Genomic DNA, 19,464 nt, shown 5'->3' with positions numbered 1-19,464 from the left:
AGAGAGCGAGGAGAGAGCGAAAGAAGGAGGGAGGGAGACTGTATATGCAATAGTGTGGAACTGGCGGCTGGTATCCAGATGAGGATGATGATGGTGAGGATGAAGACAAAGATGATGATGATGATGATGAAGTGTGTGGGTGGTGAAAGGAGAGGAGGGCCCACAAAATGCAAAATATTTGGGAACAGAGGGCTCGATGAAAGAAAGGTGCTGAAACCTGTGAGAGTGTGTGATGCAGACAGGAAGAGAGGGAGAGAGCACGGGGAAGAAGAAGGGGAAAGTGTGCCTGAGTGAGAGAAGGGAAATAAAGCGGGATAATGATCCATGGCAGGCTTGAGCCCTACAAAGACTTTAATTTCTGCAGGAACAAACAGAGATCCGAGAAGTTATGTGTACATCTGATTTGTCCGTAGTGCCCACACATCTGGACTGTTTCAACCCCATTCTTTTCTTTGGCTAACGTTGTGTTTACACACACACCAAATATCTGGTTTTTCCAGCTCTTTTATGACTCAAGCTCTGATCTTTTCATGGCTCTCTTAAACAGGAAGAAACCGCAGGGAAGTTGATTTTTTAGATCCTCGGATGCTGTGTAAATGCAAACTCAAATCTCATAAAGTAGTCGGGCTCAGGAAGGTCAATGCTCAAGGACTAACTGTGAACCTTTTTATCTAGAGGGCAATAAAATGATTTTTGGGGGAATTTAATTATGTTTCTCTCTTGTTCTCTTTCTTTCTCTGTCTCTCTCTCGCTCTCCTTTGCTATCAGGACAGTGAAGTAGACATTGTGCTCCATGGCCAGAAACAAATTTGTCCTGGCCCCTGAGGCACGCAAAGCCATTTTCTGGAGACATGGGCTCACTTTCTTAGGTAACACAACAAAGAATTGAAGCTCATTTGAGAGTAAAATGTCAAACAAAGTCAACAACATCAGCTCTTAACTAAATAGCTCCTGACCAGGCTTCCATGGCACAGAGTCAGCTTGGCTCTATAGCTCACAGAGGCTTTGGGACAGAGCTTCTTGCGCAAATAACATGTCAGTTCTTAAATTGAGCTTGCTTCTTAAAAGCTGTCCACAGGCAGCTTGATATAAAAAAGATAAAACAGGGTATTTCAGGCTTATAAAGAACCTTGAGTGCCTTTATTTAGTGGATAAATTCAAAAGACACAAACTGCATCTGAATATTTCAAATTAAAGGATGATCATTAGACATCAAATGTACACGAAGGCCTTATAGAAACCTCCACAAACATAATACTTAGGTTCAATAATACATCAGAAAGTACTGAAGGTACTCTTGATTCTATTCATGGCACTGGCCAGCCTATGTAATTGTTTCTTGACACTGAATACAAACTTCACAATGTGCAGGCCTCATGTCATTCTCACTGCAGGCTATAATCAGGAGGTGAATCTGATGACTCAACCCAGCCTGTATTCATTTGTTCAGTGCCATAGCGCAAAATCACCACCCACCCATTCTGTAATAGAATAAAGCTTTTTGTCTACATGTGTCACTGCAGACATAGTAAAGACAGGGAGACGAGTGATAAACGATTCTATTGATGACTTCTGACAACTGAATTGTGTTTTTCAGAGGAATATATAGTGTTTTGTGAATCATATGTTATATTAATATACTGTATTTTGACGGAAATTGCAGACTGTTGAATGCCTGCGCTGGTGAATGAAATGAAATAATATCAGAATTTATTACAGAGGTTATTATAAAATAGCATCTCAGCAGTGAGTAAGAACTGTCTGCAGAAAATATATGCCTCAGTTGACTGCAATATCACCATATTATTCAAAAGTTAATACTCGTGTATAAGTAGAAATTTAGAATTTTAACAATGAAGCTGGTTAAGGTGGTGTGATTGGGTGGTTGCTCCTAGCCAATAGGCCAGCAACAGGGCCTCTCTAAAGAGTCACATGATAAAGATGTGATTCTAACTACTTTCACAGCTTTTTTTATTTATTTATTTATGTCTGTTGAGAGTTAGCAGGCTAAAAAGTTGTATCCTATAGGATACAAAAAGTTGTATCCTATTCCTATTATTTAAATATAACATAAATGTCAAATAAACGTTATGGAGAAAAATATCTGCCTCTGAAATTCTCGAAAAGGCAGAAATCACTACAAAACAGAAAATTCCCACTGCTGTAGATGGCTGCTTGAACATTACTGCACTGGTTGTGTCACAGATGGACTGTGAGATGCATCTTATTCTTCATTTTTGAGCCAGACCAGCTTCTGTTTGATTATGCTGGCCAGTGAATGGAAGACGGGAGGAAGGGAATGAGTGAGAGAAGGAAGAACGGATGGAGGGCAGGTCGTGGGAACAGACAATTCTGCCCAGGGGACGCACAAACACACATACACAAATGTCCTCGGTAATGCAGCCTGCACATGGAATACCAGTTCTATTTATGACTGTTCTATATTTGTGGGCCCAGGCCTTTTGTATGTGCAAATGTGTGCGCGAGTCTAAAGCCCAGTTGGTCTCTGGGAATCTCTGTACAGACAAACATTCAAACGCTAGTATCCCATGTGGGAAACCAACAACCTGCTGGTCAGTCAAAGGGGAATCCCCTGGTGAACAGAGAAAGCTGCAAAACTTTGGATCAAAGTTTTTATTTTTATTACCAATCAAAGAGAAAAAATGTATACTTTTAACATTGCCCCTTAAAAGAAGAAAAAAAAAGCATCTGGTTTATTATCTCTTAATAACATTAAATTTTTTTTATCTTAAAAAGAAAGAAAAGAAAATGGATACTGAGCTTGAGAGTCCCTTTCAGATAAACACAAACATTGGCCCCCTTTTCACTCATTTATAGTCCATTCTTTGTACCAGATCATTTTCAGAGGAGTCAGGGTTTTTTGTTTAGTTTAAGTCACTTAAAGTTGACCTATGAATCATTCACGCAAAACTTACAAAAAATAAAAAAAAAATAAAACATGCACCAAACTCAAGAGATGATCCAGTTCTGTGTTTACATATTCAGACCCCAAAGATAACAAGACATAAAATAACCACTCTTTTTTTTTTTTTTTTTACCAACAAGGTGATTCCCAAGAGTTGTTAGCTAAACATTTGGTATATCCCAGCATGGTACGCAGAGTCTTTAACAAATATGTGGAAACAGGACAAGCAGAGGACACAAGAAGTGGAAGACCTAAAACTTATTAAAAAACGTATCTGAAAGTCATGTAAAAGAAAGAAATAGGGGGGAAAAAATCTGACACAAGACATGAAAGATGAAGAGCAACTTTGGGTTCTGTATCTTGGCATGCAGACTGGACGAGCCAGAGAATAGTAGATGACCTGCTCTGCCACTAAAGTATACCTGGACAGAAAAACAAGATGAAACACAATTAACACAGTCATGGACTGGTGCCCCAGAGCCCAGACTTCAACATTACTGAAGCATTGTGGGATCATCTGGACAAAGAACAAGAAGAAAACCATCCAAAATCCCAAGAAGAGCCTTGGATTTCCTTCAAGAAGCCTGGAGAACTATTCCTGAAGACTACTTAAAGAAGATTTAAGAAAGCTTGCCTAATAAAGTTCAGGCTGTACTGAAGAATAAAGGTGGTCAAACACTTCCTTTAAAACTCATTTGAATCGTTCACACTCTGTTATTGCCTTACATACTATATTTCTATGTATGTTTGCACATGTTTCAGTAAATCACTGCACCAATTTTCCTAGAAAAATATAAATAAATGAGTGGTGATTCAAGACTTTTGCATGGTACTGTATAAACTCAAGTTTTTATATTTAAAGTCTAATGAGGACCTAAAATGTAATGTCTGCAAGTATCTAGATGTATGGCTGAAGGTAGTCCCAGATTGAACGATGAAGGAAGGCTCATTCAGTCATTGTGCTCTTTATCTCACCTCCAAAGATATTCCATTAAAATAATAAACGATACAGTCAAATGAAAAAGAACGTTTTCACTGGACTCTATGCAGACTTGTGAAAAACAAAGTACACCCTCGTCTTGATGCATTCTCAATCATCCAGGTAAGTAAATCTCCAAAGGTTGATTCTGTTCATCTGGACGTAGCGTTTTCAGTGGGAGAAACATTTCGTCACTCATCCAAGTGACTTCTTCAGTCTCAGCTGACTGCAGGTTTCCCCACTGCTTTCACGGGAATCAAGAAGATAAGTAGCAGCCAGATGCTGCTAGTCAGATGCACCTAATTAATTTATCATTAGCAAGTATGAGCACCTGTGTAGAAGCAGAGGTCAGATCATCCATTGCTTAGAGAAACTGCAAACCCAAGAGCTAAATCTTAGCTTCCACAGGCTTTAGTTCGTACATTAAATGTTAAGGTTTACGACAGTACAGTTAGAAAAAGACTGAACAAGTGTGGCTAATTTGGAAGGGTTACCAGGAGAAAGCCTCTAAAAACATGGCAGGGGTGCCACTTTAGCTCAGTGGGTGAGCAGGTGACCACATGCAACATGGTCAGAGCGCAGTGACCTGGGTTCAAGCCTGACCTGGAGCCCTTTGCTGTGTGTCCTCCCCTCTCTTTCTCCCCAGCTTCCTGTCTATCTTCACTGCTACACTATCTAATAAAGGCAAAAGTCCTGCCCCCCAAAAAACATAAACGTTTAGACCTGAACAAACCACAAAACTTCTAAAACAATGTGCTTTGTGTAGACAAGATCAAAGTGGAGATTTTTGGCCATAATGTACAGCTCTATGTTTAGAGAAAAGCAAACAGCATATCAGCACAAACACCTCATACCAGCTGTCCAGCATGTTGGTGGAGGAGTGATGATTTGAGCTTGTTTTGTAGCCTCAGGACCTGCACACCTTGCAGTCATTGAACTCCTCTGTATACCAAAGCATTCTTGAGTGGAATGTGAGGCCATCAGTCTGACAGCTAAAGCTTGGCTGAAATCGGGTCGTGCAACAGGACGATGCCAAGTGCACCAGCAAATCTACAACAGAATGGCTGGAAAATAAAACAATCTAGGTGTGGCAATGACCCAGCCAAAGTCCAGACTTCAGCCTGATTGAAATGCTGTGGTGGGACCTTAAGACAGCTGTGCATAAACAAATGTCTGCAAACCTCAATGAAATGAAGCAACATTGTAAAGGAGAGTGGGCCAAAATTCCTCTACAATGATGTGAGAGCCTGTAAGGTCCTACAGAAAATGATTACAGGAGTTATTGGTGCTGAAGGGGGTTCTACAAACTATTGAATAATAAGGTGTCTTTTATTTTAACAGGAGTACTTTTAATACTTTTAAACATGTACATATAACAGTGTTTTTACATGATGTTACTATTTTTTTCTTTTCAGCAAACATCAGTTTGCATTTCATTTAATATGTTAATAAATTATTTAGTTTTTCATCTTTCAATGTGTCTAGTACAGTATAGCACAGTGGGCATATAGACAATTTTTACACTTTGGAAGCTCAAATTAAAACACAACACCCCAGAAACCAATGCTTATCCAAATCTTGCTATTCCAACACTCTGTCCACCGGATAAATCCATGCATCATTTCTGCCTGGGAGCCAATGATGAGCATCTCATGGTGTGTCCCCACTAGTCCACCACTAAAGACATCTATTCAGTCTTGACTGATTATCGGCAGTATTGACCTGCTGATGGATAAGTCATTAGCCTCATCATTTACCAACTCACACCCTGAACAAACAGATAAATAACACCCTGACAGACATGCATGTGCACCTTGAAACACACACAGCACTAAATCTCTGACAAATAGGCTCATGCTAAATCACCAGAAGGTGCATGTCTTGGCCTGACCTGGAAGTGTTTCATTCATATTTAAGAGAAGGATTTGTGTACAGCCTTGGCGTGGTGAACCCTTCACCACGCCAAGGCTGGTGAAGGGTTATTGGGCTGAGTGAATAGCTGGATGTTTTTCTTTTTTTAATTGTTTTTCTCAAGGACACTCTGATATAGCTCTTGATGGATGTGTGTCAACTGTTTTACATTTCAGACTTGTGCCAGGTTTAATTACTGAAGCAACTGTTAGCATACCACTGTTACACTAATGAGAAGAAGTGCCTATATAAAGCTAAACAGTAATTTAGTGATGAAGAGCTTCTCTGTGATTTCAAGTCTAATGGACACAGTGATTGCACAAGACGTAATGCTCTATCAGAAGGAAGAAGAGGAACAAGGCCGGGCTCATATGTTCACTTGAAGAGTTTGCTATGCCTGCTCAAGCACCCTTGAAACAGAACAGAATGTGTTGAACTGAATATAGAGATTCATTGTCAGGTGATATTGTCTGATATGGCAATTGCTGAGATGAATTTCAAGAACTTACAGTCCTGAAAGTCCTGTTCCTGTATCAGTTACTGTCCTGTCCTTGAGTATTAATTTCAGGAAGGATGTGTCTCATTTCTGAAGCCTAGAGCTGGTAGATAATGTAAACCAAAAAGAAGAAAGAAAAAAAACAGTTTGAAATGACCTAGGAATAAGGGAAAAGAGATTTTTGCATAACAGTGGGATAAAAAAAAATGAAATCCTTTAATATGCCTGACAAATGTTAACTGTCAACTTTGTAAAACTTCACTAAGTAGGCTATCTTAACTGGGTCCAACAAGACACTAAAAGGCTTTCAAGAAAAGGCTGCCTTTGCCCTTCTTCTCTCCTCTTTATCAGTCCTTATTGAGCACAAATGGCCGAAAAACTCCTGATGTGACTCAGGACCAGAAAAAAAAAATGCAATTAAGAAAAATCTATCACGACACTGAGATAGAGGTTACTTTCTTATGAAACTGAAATCTTTTAAGATGGATAGATGTCCATTTTAGAATATAAGTGGTTTTGCTTCTGACTGCTTGTGTCTACTCTTCTTTTTATGTAGACAATAAGACATTAAACGCATTTGCAGTGTAAGCCTTCTTACAAATACGTCTGTGTGTATTCTTCCTTTGCATTTAGATCAAGTCCAGCTCTTGCAATGAAATGCGAAAGGATGGATGCCCGATTTAGCCATCCCTTTGGCGCCTCCTAGTGCATTTGAAGGGTGGTGTCACAGAGGATTGGGTGCAATCAGTCTTTATCAGTGTAATATAGCCTACTTTAAAGAGAGGTGGATGACAGAAGAGAAACATCAGATGCTTACTTTTAGGACACACACACAATTAGTATAGCATGAAACAAGATAGCTTTAAATTAAAAAAAAATACTAAGGAGCCCCCAATCTGCAGCAAAATATAGTTTCTTTCTCTCTCTCACACACACTCACACTACAAAACATTACCATTATTAACACACTACAATGCCGTTATTATATATAGACAATATAAAAAATGAGCAAGCCCTTTTGAAATAACATTACCTCATCTGACGTCAGTAGTGTGTACTGATGACAGAGTTATAATTAAATGAATGCTACCTTCAGCTACAGAGCATAATGTACATATTGATTTAATCATGGACGGTTTGTATAAGGAAATATATAGGAAATTCCGTGCAGTTGATTACAGGACAGCTCCATCGATTTCTCGAAGTTGATTGTTAAGGCTGAAATCTCCAACTGCTGCGCAACTAGTCACGTCTTCGTTGTTTACAATCTCTGTGAAATATGGCCATTTTCAAACTCACTCGTAGCAGTTACAGCTAGGGAGCGCTTGACTTAGTTTTTTAATTATCAATTTTTAACTTGAAAAATAGAATACTGTACAGCCATCGATTTAACTCCCTTTACCTTTCCGTTTGTTTGGATTTTGCCTCTTCTTACTGTGAGTCGGTAGCCGCTAAAGCTAGTTGACAAGCTAGCGTCTCCATAGGGAACAATGACAGCGACTTCAGCAGGTAGCAGTGGCTCTCTTGCCGCTAAAGGACTGGATATAAGTCTGGCTGCTCTGCAGCGACAAGACCCATACATCAATAACATTGTGGACCTGGCGAGCCAAGTTGCCCTGTATACTTATAACAACAGGACAAATGAGTGGGTAAGCCGGAGGGTTGGTGAATGTGTCGTGTGCTAACTTAGCTTTGTCACTCTGCCCGTTCGGCGCGCTTTGACAGATTGAAACTTACTCAACTTACAAGAGACTATTGTAATTAACGTTATTTTCCATAAAAAATAAAAATTGTTGTTGCTATGTTATGTTTTACTTCACATTATATTTGGAGACTTCCCTTAAATGTGCTATTTTGACTTTTTTGTCACCTACAAAAAGTCAAAATACTGGACTTCTTTTTGAAAGAATAGCGAGCAGGTGCACAAGTTAATATCAACAGAGATAAGGTTGAGCAATTATGAAATGGAGTTGATTTAATTAATTTTGTTGTCTTTTTTGTTTTAAGGAGAAGACAGAAGTGGAAGGTACTCTTTTTATATATACAAGGTAATGAAAATGCCAACACTGTTATTAGACAATAGACTTTATATATATATGTTTATGTGTAACATTTTCCTATTGTTCCCTATTGAAAGTAAAATCTTGTCATTTGTGACACATTTACTAAATTAAAAACTGTGAAGCTGGCATGAACGGGACGTAACAAAACTGAACTGAGTTTGATAATGTACAAAACTATAATAATATGTAATGTGACCTCTATAAAAGCAAAAGTTTTGGCAGTGCAGCAATGCTCAGGGAAACTGCAAGGTTACCAAGAGAAAGTCTCTTTTCTTTTAAAAGAACATAGCAGCACAGCTTAGGTTTCCAAAGCTGCATCTGAATAAACCACAAGAATCCTGTCCTTTTGAGAAATGAGGCAAAAGTGGAGCTGGACAGAGCCGAGAAAACCAAACTCAGCATATCAGAACAAACACATCATACCAGCTGTCGAGCACGGTGGTGGAGGGCTGATGATTTAGGCTTGTTTTGCAGTGACAGGACCTGGATACCTTGTAGTAATTGAGCCCACCATGAAGATCAGATCTGGGGCCATCTGTTTGACATCTAATGCTTGGCTGAAATTGGGTCATGCAAGATAACAATAATCCCAAGCATAGCAGCAAATCTGCAACAGAATGACTGAAAAAGAAACTAATGAAGGTGGTGCAGTGACCCAGTCAAAGTCCAGACCTCAATCTCAACATGACTGAAATTCTGTGGTGGAACCTTAAGAGAGCTGCACATAAATGAATGCCTGCAAACCTCAATGAAATGAAGCTCCACTGTAAAGCAGAGTGGGCCAAAATTCCTCCACAATGATGTGAGAGACTGATAAAGTGAGACAGTGAAATTATTATTACTGCTGACGGTGGTTCTGCAAGCTACGTGACCGACTTAGTTTTTCCACAGGACTACATAGAATATGACACTATATTCTGCTGTCTTTAAATTTCAGGTTGGCCTCTCCTAGGCATGGTTTTACCATTATGAACCGGCTCAGCATGAAGAATCTGACAGAGCCACTCACCAAAGACCTGGACTTCCAGCTCCAGGACCCGTTCCTGCTTTACCGCAATGCACGATGTAAGGAGAAACTGACTGAATACACTGCAGTGATTTAATGCCATGTGAACTGTGCTTTCTTACTGCTAGTGTTTTGTACCGTCACACCAAAAGGGGAAGTAAAGTATTTTACCTAAACTTCTGAAGATTAGTCAATTCAAAGACTTTATCAAAGACTCTGTGTCGTTTGAAATGTTTAGACTAAAAAAAGACAACTGCATCGATATCCACAAGATATCGATGTAAAAGATGATAAGATGATAAAAGTGCCCAAAGAGTTCAGCATGCACTTCATTTAAGTAGGAACTAGTAATTCCATATAAGGAACTAAGCTAAGGTACTCCAGTGAATTTTATCAGGCTGACTCCGAGACCTACATATGGCTCCCACATACACAAACACATTGTTGAGTGTGGCTCTGGGACAAGAGTCTGACAGCACTACAAAATCAGCCAGCGGAGATTAGATACGCTGCAACTGTCACTGATAATCTAAACACACATACATACACTCACTCACTCAGAAGTCGCTGGCACACACAGACCTCCCTCCCTGCCTCTGTCTCCCTCCATCAGGCTTAGTAAATGGCAGGTGGAATGCTGTGTTTAGATACCACTGAATTCCTTGTGCCTGCTTTGATCCTCTTACTGTAGTGCTTCATTTTTCTTACTGACACAAAGCCATTATTAAACATCCTGAAGGCTCAGAGAAATGATGTGTCTGGCATAAACTTTGCTCAGTGACCTCATTACACCTTTTACACCAGCCTTAAATGCACTCGGGGTGCATTAAAGATGATCTGTGATTGCGCTGGCCTGTGGTCAGAGCATCAGTAATGGAGAATAAATCTAAAGTGAGCTAACAGGCTTATCCATGGAAGGAACAAACTTTAACAGCATATAAAACTAGTAATCAAAACACAGTTAATGATGGTTTCCTCTGATAAAATGCAATTATGGGGAGGAGTTATGACTCAAAGAGTGGGTGGTTACATGGCAAACCTAATGGTCTACCCTAATGACTCTATTTGATTACAATGATTGAATAAAGATGATAAAATATCAGAAAAGGAGCTATGCAAAAGACTGAAATAGTAGCAGAAATAAACAATGGTATTAAAACAACCAGACAAACCGCACCTCAGATGCTGTGAAAAACATCTCAAGTTCAGCATGACTAAGCCAACATTCACTGAGCGGTTCCAGGATGATGGTGTTTGTGTAGTGTCCTTCCAGAAAACTGCATAAACAGGGACAAAATTTACATTGCGATAAATGGTTCTTCATTGTCTGAATCATAAGCTGCTGGTAATGCTGCCAGTCCTAATGCGCCGTGACCTCTGTGTGGATGGGGTCGTGGAATCTTATCATTAGATAAACATGTTGCTCTCAGCGCTGCTGTAACTTCCTGGAATGACCGTTGGCACAAAGTGGCAACCAATGCTAAAAATAAAGCACGGAGATATACCAAAGAACAAGGCAATATTTAGGGAGGAGAAATTTGCCCAGAGCAAGGCATTATTTATCCAGGCACATATCTTAGTCTACGGGATTAAAAGAAAGACTATTTAAAGTCCTGTCTAGCATCTGCACTTGTAATGTTCAGTTGCGCCGTTATCCACATATAGCTGTTCAGCTGATTTTTGTGAATTTTGGCTGTTGCTGATGAGCAATATAGAGCTAAAACTTGTATGATCTAATTTATATGATTTTGACAAATTTTCTAATCTTTCTTGCAGTTTTGGTTAGAACTCATTATCAGTCCAGCAGTATACTGTGTTGTTTTCTCTTGCACTATACCATCTGTACCCTGGTAACAAAAATCTGCCTTTTTATTATCATGCATAAGCATGTCAAATGTACTCACAAATTTGACTTACCAGAGTCCCTCTTTAATGACTTTTTTGTGGCAGTGGTTAACAAATAAATGAGGATTAGGTGATGAGAAGTTAACAGACTTCTGTTTCAACACAGTGGGTGGAAAAACATCAGTGAGGTAATAAGATGAATCAATGTGCGGTTAAAATGAGATAATAATGACAGTTCACACACCCTGACTTCTGTGCTTTTTACTCTTTTTCTTCAATTGCACAGATGCTTTCATGCAACGTGGACTTCTAGTGTATTACAAATCGATGTATTGTGATGGTAAAAGGTCATGAGCATCATCCTAATCTGTCATTTCCATCCCTAATATCAGCACTTAGATTTAACACTGATATGGGTCTGAACTTCTGGTATGTAATCCACTGGTATGTCTGGTATGTCATATATCTTAGAAGTACATCAATGGCTATATGGAGATTCTTACCTCCAGGTGGGATGTATCGATATCCCAGGACACTCTCTGTCACCAGCAATCCTCTAAATCTGACTTCGGGTTCCTCCTGCAGCCTCTCATGTTTAGGTTTCCTCTCAAACAGGCCTCTCAGCATGATCTCTCAGTATTCTCACAGTCCGGTGATGATGTTTCCTCTTTCTGTCTCTCCACAACTTAAAAGTTGCTCAGAACTGATATTAAAAAGCAGTGCCAGTAATTACTTATCTGGCCAAAAGATGCCAAACGCGATGCTCCCCTTCCTTTTTCTTCTTTAGGACCACAGATCTACTGATGGCACTCTGTAAATATCAGGTTGTACACATACAGGTTTCCCAGTAGTTCTGGTAGTTCTTTATTATGAGAACTGGGTTTCAGATGCAGAAGAGCAATTTGAACATCCTTGCAGTTAAGTCTCAAGAGGAAGGTGTAACAGAAGTGGTATACGAGACTTTACTAGCTGTGAATGTCAATATTTACTCCTCCTCCTTCAGTTTTCCCCGAAATGTCCTCTCATGCAACAGCATCAGTTTGCTTTACTTCAGGAGCACGTAATTCCTGAAAAACCTCCAGGAAACTAAACGCTGGCGAAAAGGATGTTATTACTCTTCCTCATGACTGATACTATGAACTTTCTTCACAAAGGTGATCTCATACTGCAGTGAAAGTGTACCAAATTTATCTTGGTCATCACTTCTGCTTGTAAATTTGTCTGAATTTATGACTCTACTAAAGGTAAACAGTCTCACAGTAACAGAGTAACTGAAATGTCAACTTTAAGCGTTGTTTGTCAAACATAAAACACAAGACTTTTTTTTTTTTTTAAGTGTCCCGTTGAAGTGTTTCTAAAGGCTGGTGCTTTCTGATGGGCTGCTATATCGTAGGCGCAGAGGGTTTCAAAGACCACACAGGTTCAGTTGTGAATCACTTACAGGCTTTGCTGGGTTTCCAATATATTTTGTTCAAACCGTAACAGACAGCCTGTGTCTGTGGTGGTTTTTGAAGCTGTCACTCTTCCTGATATCAGTCTCAAGCTTAAGTTGTAGTCCTGCTGAAGTTGTCGTCCCACATGGCCGTTCAGTGGAGTTCCCAGTCGAGTTGGTCTGGTACTTTGCTCGAGGCATACATTTCAAAAATCCCTCTGTCTTTCTCTTTCAATTTCCAGTGTCGAGTGGAGCTCTCTCTTTCTCCCTCTCGAATTTGTAACCTTATGGCCACAACCACTTTTCGGCTCTCTCGCTCTCGCTCTCTCTCTGTATCACTCTATCGCCCTCACTCGTTTTTTTCTCTTTCCTATCTTGTTGATATAGTTTCTACAGGTCCTGCTGGAGCTGTGGAAGTCTTCTATTTTAAAAGCACATGCACATCTTTTATCTTATCTTCTTCTCCCTTTCTGTGAGACTGAGAGAGAGCAACATGCTGGCCAAATGGAGTGTCTAATGTCTGAAATGTCACAAGTTCTTTTTAGTATTCACTGACATGTTTCTATTTTGATGTGCTTAACGATCTCCCCTGTAACACACTTCACTTCTTTCCATTCATCTTGCTCATTTTTCCTTCATTTTCCAGCTGTCAGACTTTCACCGTGTCTCTCTCCGTCTCTGTCGAGTAGTCTCATCCCCTGTGAGCACACTGAGCACTAAGTGGCTCTGGCTCCACCAGTCAGCCTCCCACTGCAGTTACTTATTTGGTCCTGGGCTTATTTTCCCAGGCTCAACTGAACTCTCTGTGTACGTATGTGTCTCAGCCTCTCCCTCTCTGTCTGTTCTCCTCATCCACTTTGACCTCGATGCCTTACCCAGCCCCATTTGTAGCCAAGTGGGTGTGTATTTTTGTTCATGTCTGTGTGTGTGGGAATGTGTCTTGTATTCAATTCGATTACATAAAAACTTAGTCATGGTATAGACCCCACTGATTGCTCTTTTTTTTCCCCCCACTTTAAAATCTTTGTGTTATTTATAAGTTTTTCTCTGTCCTTAATTTACTCTCATATCTTTTACTCTTTGCCTCTTTTCTTTTTGGGGATTGGGATCTTTCCCCGACATCCACAAACTGCAACAAATTTGTTTCCGTCTTGGGCAGAGTAGCACCATGAGTATTGCTAGAGCCCTCCACTCACATGTCTTCTCATTTGATGAACTTGTCATGCAGGTTGAACATCCAGGTTGATAAAGGAAAAAGTTCAATGACTTCAGGATCTGGGCTTCTTTAGAACATCACAGGAAATTTATTTTTTCCATGCAAAATTCTAAGCCCTTCCTTAGTGGCTGCAATTGAGTGGTTATGCAACAACGATTAATCTTTCAAAAGAAAGCACAAATGCAAACAGTAAAATTAATCACTTTGTAAAGTAGTTCATCCCATCTACAAAACTGGGCAAGTGTCTTTTTCCTCCCTTGCTGACCGTGTTTACGTAGATCAGGGCACTCCTGGGGCCCATGTTTCATTGTATAATTGCATCGCTGGCTTCTGTTCCCATTGGCTTGGCTGGGAAATGACTCATTTTAAACCCTGGGGTTATACCCACCAGGGCTAATAATAAACAGTTTATCTATCTGTTAGGTCCGCACTGATGTCATTGCAGCAAAATTGTGCTACAGCATGGCTACACATTCATTCAATTGTCTGGGAAACTCATTTTGTTGTCTGCTGACCTGGACTGAGCAGACAGTTTTATTATTACACCAAGCTAACTAGATTTTCAACATTGACAGGGTCATTATTGCAAATAATTTGCTGGATTTTTGTTAATGTAATGTCCTCAAAAGTTCAATTCTGTCTCTTGCTGCATCTCAAACCCCCTGTTCTTCTTCCCCAGTGGCAATCCATGGGATTTGGTTCTATGATAAGGAGGACTGTCAGCGCATCGCCCAGAGGATGAAGATGTAAGTAACTGTAATTGGATGATCTTCAAAACAAGATTTGGTTTGCTTAAAAATGACTAATGAGTTATGGACCAGCTGCCAAAGCTTGACAGAAGACTATGTTATTCATGTGTGCAGTCTGACCCAGCAGGAGCAGGCCCTGGCTCAGTCCCAGGGTGGTTGGTTATCCCCAGGAGAAGTAAGAGTAGGGGGAGGGGGAAAAGGTGAAGCAAAGGGAGTGGACATCATCCAGATGTTAACCAAAGCCCGCACAGAGTATGATAAGGTATGTGCACACTGTAGGATTTTGAAGAGAATAAAACAATTAGAACAACACAGATTAAAATGCTGGGAATAGCTAGGCCCTAAAATATCTTTGCATTTACATTTGTTCATTTAGACCTATAGGATGCGGGGAGTATTTTCTAGGATCCTCAATTAATCACTTATAGTAATCTACTTTTTGGCAATTTATGTGAAATAGTTTTTATGTATTTATTTATTTATTTTGTTAATTGTCTCTCCTTTGTCTATTCTTCCTGTGCACCTCTCTTAGGAAAAGTCAACCTCAGAGCCAAAGGAGATTGGTGGCAGCAGTGTTCTTTATGGAAACCCCCACCTGATTAAACCAATACCCGTTAAACCAAACACTCAGGTAGAACATCCAGTTTAACCCTGTTAAAATCACATTTTTCGTGTATAAAAGAGAGTTTGTAATGGTTTTCTTCCATTGTTGTGTATAAAACCCTGCTAGTTTTTTCTGGTTGTGCTTCTAACTCATCATCTTTCTTACTACTGTGCTTCTCTCATCCAGGACAATGAAGGTGCTCAGCCCAAGTCTCTTTCTTTGGCTACTCTGTTTGGCTCTCAGCAACGTTCAACTAAACCTGACTCTGTCCCTCTTGCGAATGCTCCAGCACTGGGATCATCAGCGGGAAAAGTATCTCGCCCGCCTGTAGCTCGCACACTCACCTACGATGATGCAGTGAACTCTGGCAGAAATGTGGCCTCTGATGGAGGAATCAAGGCTGTGGAAGATGGAGCCAATGTTGTTTCTGGCTTGTTGCAGAGTCCCTCAAACGCTCACCAGCAGCAGCACTGCCCGGCCATCGCAAAGCTCATGCAGGGACAGAGAGGTGTCGGGACTGTGGGAGGGGTGCTTCAGACCGTGTCCGAGTCCCCCGAGAACCGACTCTGTGACAACGGGGTGCCGCTGGAGCATCACCACCACCATCATCTTTACCACCATCAGCAACAACACCACCATCACCAGCATCAGCTTCATCCTGATCCAATCAAGAGACTTTTCCAAACCCAACCACCTCCTCTACCCACCACCTCTTTCTCCTTTCCAGCCCCTAATTGTTACTCCAACCCTTCCTCTCTACAGCAGAACCCTCATCTCTCCTCCCAGCCTGTAATGGTGGATTCTGTGTCACACGCTCACCTTCAAGCACAACAAAGCCAGCAGCTGTTTTTCAGTCTGTCCAATTCTCAACCTGAAATTCAGCAGAACAGCCAGACGGCTCCAGCTGCACAGGGAACAGGTGGGGAAATCTTTTGTGTTAAGTGTTCACAAACAAACAAGCTAACCTTGTACTGAATCAGTGTGCTACATACACATTTTTATAATTACAATGCTAATAAACTATGGGAAGAATAACTTTTCTATAATGTTAATGGGATTCTCCTTGCTTTACCAGGTTTGTTGCCATCTCAGGTGACCAGTGATCAAGTCATTCAACCTTCACAAGGTATAGTATTCAAGTTTTTTATTGTTTGCAGTCGCTAACTAGCAGGGTTTTAGTGGTGAGCACAAACTTAAGCCGATCGTTACTGAAGCTCTGACCACTTTTTTTCCAATAATTTGAAACTACATATAAACAGTAGTTAAATTAAGAAACTGCAGAGGAACACATTTTTTCCCAGTTACAAGACACATTATCTGTAGTTCCATTGCTGTGTTTCCCACAGGACTGGAGCTCATACATGTGCACGCATGCACAATGTGCATAAATTCACACTTTTGGAAATGAGTTACCCTAGAGTACACTCACCAACCACTTCATTAGGTGCACCTGTTTAGCTGCTCATTAAAAGTAATTCTTGTTTTTGGTACCTTCGTGCTTTCTTGTCAGGATTGTCTCACGTGCCAGGTATGGTGTCACCTCATGAGCTCCTCCAAAAGCTCCAGTTGGTCCAGCAGGAGCAGAGCCTGGCCTCTAGTGAGCCACCTCGGATCTGTCCAGGACTGGCTCCTCGATTCCTGGGGCCAGCCCAAAACCAGGGTGCATGCGTGACTTTAGGCACAATCCCAAACCCAACTGCAGCCACTGCAGGTCAGAAAGCTGCGCTGCAGTTACAGGTAAAGCCCAGTGTAAACAGTTAGTAGTTGATTTTATCAGTTATATAAACAGAGCAAATGGCAAATACTAGTTAAATTGGTGACATGATAGCTGCAACAGTACTATAAGTGCTCCCTTTCTGTGCAGGTCATCTCCCCTCAGAGGATACCAGCCACTGTTGCCCCGACTCTGCTCCTTTCCCCGAGTATGTTCACTCAGACAAAGCCTAGCAGTGGGTTGTCTGCGGTTGGTCAGGAGAGCTCCCACCCACCCTCAACTGTGCCCAGACCCCCTCTGCAGGAGGAAGTCAGAATCCTTTCCAGAAGTCAGCTTCAAGCCACACTGCTGCATCTGATACAGGTGATTATTCCTTAAAGTTTGTGGTCTATTATGGCTTCACAATGCTCGCTGTCCAGTTGTTGTGCTCACGTTGTAGCCAAATCTGTGCAGTTGTTTTGTTTGCAGAGAGAAAAACAGAGAATAAGCAAAAACAAACACACACACACTTGAGGATTTAGTATGAAGTTGCCTGCTTGTGTGTTTCAGACCGACAGCTCATTCCTGGACTCCATCTATGAAGCCTATGCGAGCCGCTTTGCTAAGGACTCCAGCAACAAGTATTGATGCAGCTTCACACCCTCGTTCTACTCGCGCACCCTTCCCAGAGGCTCTTTCTTACACCTCATATGGATGCACCACTTCCTCCTCCAAATCACATAGACACGTACTTAAACACACACTCTGTACCTCCTCTGCACTATCGTTAGGAAGCCTGACTCTGTTCGCTTCAAGCCAAGTCTTTTGTTGCACAAAGCTATCACAAGTAACACCTGTATTTTTCAATAGTAGCAAAAGAAAACAACTTTTACAATGTTCAAAATAATTTGGTTTAGTCTGTAGATTACAGATTTTACCCTTGACCTCACCCTTTGAGTCTCAGCAAAAACAAAACATGCTGCAAACCTTCAGTTTTCCAGGATGTTTCTAATACTCTTTCTTTTCCAGTAAGTGTAGCAATATTTCCTTTCAGTCAGTTGTCTCGCACCAGCCAGCCTTTAACAAACAAGTCTTCCTAGTCTAGAGCTAAAAGACATCTTCAGATATTATTTTAATCTCTTATTATTTTACTTGGGCATAACAGGTTTGTGTATTTTACCACCAGCAGGTTTTTTAAATCTGTTATTACATTGTCGTGTTGATTTTTATTTCTATCCTTTTTAACAGACACGAGCAGTGATAAGTGTCTACATTGTAATTTTAGTTAACTAACTGTTGTCAGCTGGTGCATATTGAAGTGGACGAGCGAGCCTGCGGCATAACTCTATCCGGCAATCGCTGAAATTGTGAAGGAGAGAAAAGGTTTTTCTTTTGCAGCACTTTTTGAATATTATAATGTGTTTGAAGAAGGAAAACGTCAATGTCAGTCCAGCTTAAAAAGACAAGAAAATTACAGGAACCTGACAACCTGCACTACCTCACAGAGAACTTGTTTGGAGGTATACCTGTGTTTTAAATGAAGTGGCATAAAGGTGATTGGTTTATGTCATATAGTAAGGAATTTTTGTTCGCTTTATGTAAAGAGATTTCAGAAAATTAAATATCACCTAAGCTGATAAATGGTTCTAAACAAATGAAGCCAAGAGTGGTCTAATAATATGATTTAATAATCTGAAGCTTAGAAAATTTGGTTAATTAAATCATCAACAGCAACATTGTTACTTGTTCAGGCTTGTTGTAAACCCTGGTGGAGAGTGAACATAAAATTTAAAAGGTTTTATTGCATTTGCACAATACTGTTATACTACATTTGCCACGTAAAGTGATATTTCTCATTCAGCCGTTCCTCATTCAGCACTTAAATTGCTTACGTTTTTCCAGAGTCAGGGTTTTTAGTTGGTGATTAGCGTGTGTGCTAAACCCATAGCCAGCCTGGACAGTAGCTACCAGGCAGAAACATCAGCAGCAGCAAAAGCAGAGAATATCATTCAGGAAAAAAAAAGAGGAAGATTTTATTCCCTATTTTTTTACTCAAGAAGAAAATTGTACAAATAACCAGCATGTATTTAAAAGTATATCAGAATGTAAAGTTTAAGATTTTACAGCATATTGTCAGATGCTGTTTTAATTCAAAAGTCATCTGTACTGTTTCTGTAACCAGAATATTAAAATGTTTCTATGGGCTTTTTTTTCTTTTTGGCAGGGATGTTTTCCCATTACATAAACTGGAATATATTTTTATTGGCTATTAAATGTTAAAAAAACAAAACTGTGTCTGTTATTGTTTTTTTGTTTTTGTTTTTTTTTGTCCTCATATATTTGTTGTGCACAACCTGAAGTAATTACAGTAAATTTACGCTCAGCAGCCACTACATTTGGTGCTCTAGTTTAACTGCTTGGTAATGTAAATATCTAAATAGCCAATCACACGGCAGGAACTGAATGCATTTAGCCATGTGGACATGGTCAAAAGGACTTGCTGAAGTTTAAACTGACCATGAGAATGAGGAAGAAAAGTTATAT

At 40.3% G+C, this 19,464-nt stretch overlaps 2 protein-coding genes across 2 annotated transcripts in view; one reads left to right on the top strand and one right to left on the bottom strand.

Moving 5' to 3' along the window:
* The window catches only part of cacna1c (calcium channel, voltage-dependent, L type, alpha 1C subunit), a 208,602-nt gene extending 196,428 nt beyond the window's left edge, over window positions 1–12,174 (bottom strand). Inside the window, exon 1 of the mRNA XM_039601220.1 lies at window positions 11,730–12,174. Coding sequence (XP_039457154.1) covers window positions 11,730–11,853 — 124 coding nt within the window. The 5' untranslated portion in view covers window positions 11,854–12,174. The remainder of the gene's footprint in view (window positions 1–11,729) is intronic.
* dcp1b (decapping mRNA 1B) lies at window positions 7,510–19,210 on the top strand. The gene is made up of 11 exons (XM_031726597.2): window positions 7,510–7,961; window positions 8,320–8,360; window positions 9,313–9,440; window positions 14,554–14,620; window positions 14,738–14,885; window positions 15,156–15,254; window positions 15,414–16,146; window positions 16,303–16,353; window positions 16,738–16,964; window positions 17,092–17,304; window positions 17,491–19,210. Exons 1-11 carry the CDS (start codon window positions 7,803–7,805, stop codon window positions 17,566–17,568), a joined length of 1,944 nt encoding a protein of 647 aa, XP_031582457.1. The 5' UTR covers window positions 7,510–7,802; the 3' UTR covers window positions 17,569–19,210.
* Window positions 19,211–19,464: the final 254 nt, after the last annotated feature.

Source organism: Oreochromis aureus, linkage group 17 (genome assembly GCF_013358895.1).
Source record: "Oreochromis aureus strain Israel breed Guangdong linkage group 17, ZZ_aureus, whole genome shotgun sequence".
Lineage (NCBI taxonomy): Eukaryota > Metazoa > Chordata > Actinopteri > Cichliformes > Cichlidae > Oreochromis > Oreochromis aureus.
Note: the sequence above shows the minus strand (reverse complement) of the source record. Positions and strands in the feature narration are given on the sequence as shown.

What these genes read in the sequence shown, in the direction of transcription:
- dcp1b (XM_031726597.2), top strand. Translation starts at nt 7,803, where the DNA reads ATGACAGCGACTTCAGCAGGTAGCAGTGGCTCTCTTGCCGCTAAAGGA. An exon ending in ACTCTTTTTATATATACAAG is followed by an intron (nt 8,361 to 9,312) that starts GTAATGAAAATG and finishes TTTAAATTTCAG; the next exon opens with GTTGGCCTCTCCTAGGCATG. An exon ending in ATCGCCCAGAGGATGAAGAT is followed by an intron (nt 14,621 to 14,737) that starts GTAAGTAACTGT and finishes TCATGTGTGCAG; the next exon opens with TCTGACCCAGCAGGAGCAGG.